This window comes from Belonocnema kinseyi, chromosome 5 (assembly GCF_010883055.1).
Source record: "Belonocnema kinseyi isolate 2016_QV_RU_SX_M_011 chromosome 5, B_treatae_v1, whole genome shotgun sequence".
Classification (NCBI taxonomy): Eukaryota; Metazoa; Arthropoda; class Insecta; order Hymenoptera; family Cynipidae; genus Belonocnema; species Belonocnema kinseyi.
Window position 1 is genome coordinate 117,128,489 of NC_046661.1, and position 7,064 is coordinate 117,135,552.

A 7,064-nucleotide genomic window follows, 5' to 3' on the forward strand; every position below is an offset into this window, starting at 1 on the left:
ACAAAGTAAGTAACGAGATAATTCTAAAAGAATGTGGTGCAGAAGAGACGCTAGTAGACACATGGGAAAGAAATCGGTTAAGATGATTCGGACATGTTGAGAATATGCCAAATGAACAACTAACGAAACAAGTGTATCAAGGTAAAGTAAATGGAAACGTGCCCAGAGGTAGACCGCGGAAAGAATGGTTAGAATGTGTGAATTGGACACGAGAGCCTGCATGAAAAAATGCATGGACATAAAAGAAGCTAGAGAAGTATGCCAGGACAGGAAAGTATGGCGGAAAATAGTTAATAAAAAGAGTGTCAGTAGAGTGAACGACGCCTGAAACAAAGACCTTGGCTATTAATGGACCCAAGTGGGGAACCTTACATAACGGCTTCGTGAGGTTCTTCGCTTGGGGTGATTGCTAGAGAGATTGATCAGCAACCTGGGTCGGAGTAGTTTTGCTGAACGAACGTGTTATTTACTTAAATAGTACGAGAATTCTGGATCAATCTAAAAAATCTCTATCCCTTCCACACACTACTCCTTTCCCCTGCCGAGTGAGTCACGCCTACCCCGAAAGGGAAATGGCTTAATGGTGTAATAATAGTAATAAACAATAATGAATTATTTAAATAATCTAGGTTTAAAAAAATACTACTCCAAAAAATGACTACGATCAATTAAAACATTTGACGGGAAATTTAACATTTCTTGGAAATCAACAATTATATAAATAAGTTATTTTGTAATGTTCCGGGAATATTCTGGATTCTTAGAGTTTTGCATTTGTATATTCTGCAATTTTACAAAATATTGTTAACGGTTTTGAGATTTTTTTAAAAGTCTTTGCCAAAAAATATAAATATGGTTTCATAAGGATCAATATAAATCAAGTGTACTTATATGTATGTATAATAAATATGAAATTTAAGGTTTCATAATAATTCTAAAATAATATGACCACCAACATTATTCAAGCATATATTTTTATTTCACGAATCTTTTACTACAATAAAAGTTATCACGAATTACAAATTTTTCGCACACGTATTTTTTTTGTAAAAAAAACCCTATATTTTTTTACAAAAAAAAAAGAATATATCAGCAATTCAAATATTTAAACGTAGCAACATATAATCACATCAAAATATGAACAGAAATGAAAATAAAAATAGGAAAATAAAGAGAAACAAAAAAAAGGTATTATTTTCCCTTTCTGAGACGCGATTCCGAGAAAAGACCAGACCTTTTCTGCAAGAAATCGTGCTTTCTTCTTTATTATATTGAATAAATCAGTCGGAAGTATATCGCCTAAGCTGCAGAAGTAGATACAAAGTGGTAAGGGCGGGAAAAGGAGTTTTTAGAATAATATTAAACTCACCTGAAGAAGCGGGTACCACGAAGGGGTAGAAACAAAAAAGGAAAAAGATTTACATATTGAAAACAACCTCTTTGATTCTCCACCTAAGAAAAAAATGCACGCCCAAGACTTCCAGCCTGTAAAATTCGTTCTTTTAAATTAGAATCTGAAACAAAAAAGAATTTATGTCTGGAATTCCTAGATTCCTCCACTCGCCTTCATTGACCACCGAACCTGAAAAAGAAACTTTGTTATTTTAAAACTTAAATGTACTCAAATTCTAATGCATTTAAATTCGAGATGCCTTTTAAATGTTGAAAACTAAACAAAGTTCCCGAAGTCCAATTTAAAAAAAGTAATTGAAATGCCTTTAAATTCAAATAACTTTCTCATTAAAGAAGCACATCAATTTCGAAGACTTTAAATTCGTTTTTGTATAAAGAAAAACTTTCAAATTTAAAGACGTCTCCAATCTTCAATTTCTGTTTAAGCTCCCAGAATTGGCGACTCGCTCTTGAGTCAATACCTTCGCACTTTTTACGTATTCAGCAACCTACAAAGGAAAATAGTTTAAAGATTTCCATCATTTGCTGCAGATTTCGCTAATCAAAGAAACTAATTTGGTCTGCAACCTGAGATAATTAAAAAAGAACTCGGAAACTTTTATTAAATTTTTAAATGAGTAAAAAAATAAAAAACAATGAAACATCATTCCATTTGGGGAACGGAAAAATCTGGAACTTGAGTCCCTTATAAGAATTTGGAGTATCTTCTTCGCTTTGGTATCGTTCTCGTATTGCGGTAACAACTAAAATGAAAAGGTTTCTTTGAAAAACAGACGAAACTCTGCTTCCCGAATCAGCCAAGGCTTATGTAGAGAAAAATTAGTAGGTCAAAGAAAGGGAGTATTCGGAATTTTTTGGAGGAATGAGGATACTGGAATCGGCGCAACGATGATTTTTCTGGTCTTCTCTTCTTTGACCGATAATTCTCCAAAACGGCGCGGCAGGCTTTCTCACGCGAGGCGAAATAACACTGTTAGCGGTAGTTTGGTTTTTACAGTTTGTTCACTTTCTCACTTTCGGCACGTTTCTTAACTTTTCGAAATCTTCTCTTTACTTATTGCCTGTCTTAATTTTCGAAATCTCTTTACGGCAACCCGTTGAAGTTTTGTCTCCGGCGCAAATTTTATATTAAGAATACGAACGTCTCGCTGACTCTCAAGTTCTGCCGTATATGTTGGAAGTTGGAACAAACTCTCGGAACTATCAAAAGAACTTCAGATTGCTTTTATCATTATCATTGCGTCTTTTGTATATAAAAAAAAGTTCGATGCCACTTGCGGTGGCAGTTAAGTCATCGACGTCTCTTATGAGTTTAAATATTTTACAGGTCTCTTCGCAAAAACTGCACGTTACGCAACGCACATAAGAATCGGATAGAAGATTAATATGGCTTATTTCGCCAACCACCGCGACCTCCTCTTTGCCTAAATCCGCCTCGTCCTCCTGGTTTGTTTCCACGAAATCGTCCTCGGTTTCCTGAAACGAAAGACGAATATAAAAAAATCTATAAATTAGGAATGATTTTGTGTATTCAAATGCTTGAAAATTCACACGTACCAAATGGAAGGTAGTAACATTTTTAAATTAAACAACGTTAAATAAAATACAAATAAACTTCAAAATTTAGAACTTTTATCAATTATATAGTTCAAAGATTCAGATTAAGTTCCAAAAATATAAATACACGTTAACATTTTCAATAATCTAAATGAAAGAATCAAGCAATAAACTTAAAAAATGTTTACAAAAACAATTAAAATTGTAATGCTAAAAGTTTAAAAGTTCTTCGAAAATCTAAAGATTCAAAGTTTTCTATGTAAAACAAAACAACAATTAAAATTGTAAAGCTAAAATTTTAAAAGTTCTTCGAAAATCTAAAGATTAAAAGCTTTTTATGTAAAACAATTCAGTTTCAAATTCTTTTCTTTTAAATATTTGGTTTCAATTTACTCGTCTTAAATGAACAGTGAAATATTGTTAAATATGAAATACTTATTCTTTTTCTAGATTACAAAATTTCAAATTAAATGGGTTAAAAATTAAATAATTTAGACGCACAATATTTTTAATTGAATAAAAACCTTTAATTATAACTATATTATTATGAATTTATTTTTAACTTGACGTAAGTCCATTGCAACTTGAAGTAACTATGTGTATTCAATAAATATTTAATTATTCATATTCTAGAAAGGTATTCCTACTTGAATATAATAATTTAATAATGTACAGTGACCTTGGTAGTACTGAAGCAGACATAAAACGTGAGCAGCTACATCGCAAAAATTTCTTGTTTCCGAGGAGGCTCGGTATTACGTCCAAGAATTGAAGAAAATCCAATTAAAATGTATATATTTTGTTGTTATTTATAAAATTATCCATATTTACTTCATATATTTTATAACGAACTTTATTTTTATGATATACTGTATGAAAATCATGCTTTTTCTGTCGGGGTACCCGGGTGGCTCCACCGTGCTTTTTTTTAATTGCAAGATATTTCAAACTAAAAAATTTCTAAAAATATGTACAATGCAAATTTCGATAGAGAATCAGTTAAATCATGCTGATTCGAGAAGCATTCAGCCTATCTTTATTAGAAAAAAAAGTTATTTAACAAAACTTATGCCGATGGGTACCCGGGTGGCAACGCAAAGGTTAATGGCTAAAAAAATTAATAGAAATATATTAACGAATTTATTTATTAAATTTAATCTAAAAAATAATATAAAGGAAGACCTGAAGCTCTGAATTAAAAATATATTATTGATAAGTCATGAAAATTTGTATTTAAAAATAAAATTATCGGAATAAATGATATATTAATTTCAATTCTTATCGACACTTTCGGATTGAAACAGTTACAATATGGAAATTCTCCATTTTTGAACGTTCCATATAGATCCATTTTAAAAATTATTCATTTATTTATATTTACAGTTGCTAAAATAAAACTCTTTTCTATCAAAAAATTTCGACATTAAATTCTTTTTATTTTTAATTGTTCAAATCTTCAAAACTGCAATTTATTTATTTAAAAAACTGTTGAAATCGACTTGGGCAGATTTTTCTTCTGAAAATTCCTAAAATTCCGTTTTTTATTAAAATATATTCTTTTAAAAAATAAATATCTAAAATGGAAAATTTTTCAAGTGAAAGATTTTCGAGTAAAGCATTCTAAACTTAATGATTTAATCATTTAGAAAAATCACAATTTGAAATATTATTTAAAAAACGGTTGAAATCAAAGTTGGATAACATTTTTACTCTACAAATTTTGTAAAATTCCCGGTCAAAAAATAAATTCACTGTCATTTCCCGGTTTTCCGCGGTCTCATAAAATTCCCGGTCATTTCTCGATTTTCCAGGTTTCCCGGTCCAGCGATCACCTTGCTATATTCAAAAATCTGGGAATTTCTCTAAGAAGTAACTGTACAAAATAATCAGGGCTGCCACGCGTCACTTTCCTTTCAATAAATTAACTCATGGGTTAATCACTATTTAATCACCTATTTCTGAATTATATTAAATTATTTTGAAATATTCCTGAGTATTTTTAAAGATTCCGAGAAATTTTTAATAGATTACAATTATTTGAAGGAATTTTTAAGATTATATGATTAAATTATAACGAATTCTTCTCATTTCCCTTAAATTAAAGTAGGGTTTCAAAGATTTAAAGTGATTTTATTTTTTTTATTCGCCCTGAATTATTATTAATACACTCGGAATTCTGTTAAATTCTTTCTAATTCTCTTGAATTTTTTTAATTCACTTTAATTTTTCTAAATTTACTAAATCCTTCTCAATTTAATGCGTTTTTAACAAATTTTTAGAAATTTTTATTCAATTGACCTTGAAGTCTTTTTAACCTCACCTCGTCGAATTGTTCTCGTTTCCCCTTAAATCCCTCCAAAGTAATTTCAATTTTAAAGGAGTCAGTAGAATTTTTTGTATTTAAAACAATTATTCCAATCAATTTGAATTCTTTTAAATTCAACTTGAACTCTTTTAATGTCTTACATGCGGTCCAAAGATGTTAACAAACATTTCAGAAATTTTAGGCGGCGAACGAAAATCATATTAATTTTTGAAATTTTCAAAATTTGTTGAAACTGTATGTTTTTTGTTAATTTACTACAAAAAAATAATATACATAAGTTTTATAACATTTGAATAAAAACTGAACGTTATATGACAATTGAAGGCTATTCATATGTTATCTACAAGGGGTCCAGCGGTCTAAACCTGTTATCTGCAGTGTTCTATCGTTTATTTTCTATTGATTTTCCATGGCTCGCATGTTCTTTTTGAAGCTGCGGGCAAGTTTTATATGTCAAAATGTTTGGAATCACAAGCCAAACATAGATGTGCTTGCAAAAATTTTAAATAGTTTATTGCAAAAATTTGCTGAGTGTTAATAACAGAGACGCGTCGCTCCCATAAGCCGAATCCCCATCAGCAGTTAACAAGTTTAGACCGCGGACTTATGCTCTAGATAACAAAACGCGATTTTCGAAAATTCATTTTAAAAAAATTAAAATTAATTTTGCCGTTTCGCTTGTGAGATATTAACTGCATATCAAAAATGTCCCAGAAAATACCACGAAAAATCGATTTTGAAAAAAAAACGTCAGTTAGCAGGTTATGACCGCGGAACCTTCAATTATAATTATTTATTTCAACACTTACCGTAGTTTGAAGAGATGTTTGAACTGTATTTTCCACTGGGAGGTGTATACAATTCCCGTTTGTTAGTTTTCCCGTCATCCTTATTACGTTTATTCGGACTGCTACCATTTCCGAAAGTAATTGGCGTGTGTCGCTTTTGCCCAGACTTTACTGTATCGCTCTAAAAAAAAATTAATTTAAATTTTCTTAAGATATAATTACGTTTCCTACAATCATCAGATCTTTCTTTAAAAAGCAATTAAGGTAGTGCACGCGAGATTGTACTTTTCTTAAATTTTCGCAATGCATACAGGAGATGAGTATGCAACGAGCATGAATATTTTAACTCAATGTTGAGTCTCTGAAGTTAGATATTATCTACTGAAAACAGTACCTTTAACATGGGTCCCATATCAGGGTGTCTAGCGATTCTTAGGTTTTCAAGGTCAAGAAATTAACATTTTTCCAGGTCTCCTTTTTTACATCAAATAATGAAATAAACGTTTGTCACACATGTAAAAAATGAGCCATTATCATTTTTTATTGGCCAAAAATGTCTTTGAAATACTTTGAAATGTTTGTGAAATATTACGAACCTTAGTGAAAGCTTGAAATTTTGGTCAAATCTTTGAGAAATCTTTTGACATTTTCAAAGCTTTTGTAAAATCTATAAAATTCTTGAAATCTTTGTGAACTATTTCTTTAATCTTTGTTTGCGAAATCTTTTTTGTCTGTTTAAAATCATTGAAGTCTTTTTAAATCTTCTCAAATGTGTTTCTTTAAAGAAATGGTGAAATCTTCTCTAAGTCTTTTGCACTCATTTGAAATCACTGGAGTTACATACGAGGGTAGTTCAATAAGTCCTTAGAATGACCAATAGATGGCGCGCGAATCGCTCCAAATGATCTGTTTTCAGTCAGCACCACTCCCGACTAGATATATGGTGCAGTCACAGTCCACATCTTCTGAGTTTACGTGTT

The 7,064-nt window shown here is 30.7% G+C and overlaps 1 protein-coding gene across 1 annotated transcript in view; it reads right to left on the bottom strand.

Moving 5' to 3' along the window:
• Positions 1–1,326: 1,326 nt before the first annotated feature.
• The window catches only part of LOC117172409 (apoptosis inhibitor 5), a 24,921-nt gene continuing 19,183 nt past the window's right edge, over positions 1,327–7,064 (bottom strand). The window contains exons 8-9 of the mRNA XM_033360306.1: positions 6,106–6,265; positions 1,327–2,889 (exon numbers count right to left, since the gene is read on the bottom strand). Of these exons, the coding sequence (XP_033216197.1) occupies positions 2,795–2,889; positions 6,106–6,265 (255 nt within the window). The 3' untranslated portion in view covers positions 1,327–2,794. The remainder of the gene's footprint in view (positions 2,890–6,105; positions 6,266–7,064) is intronic.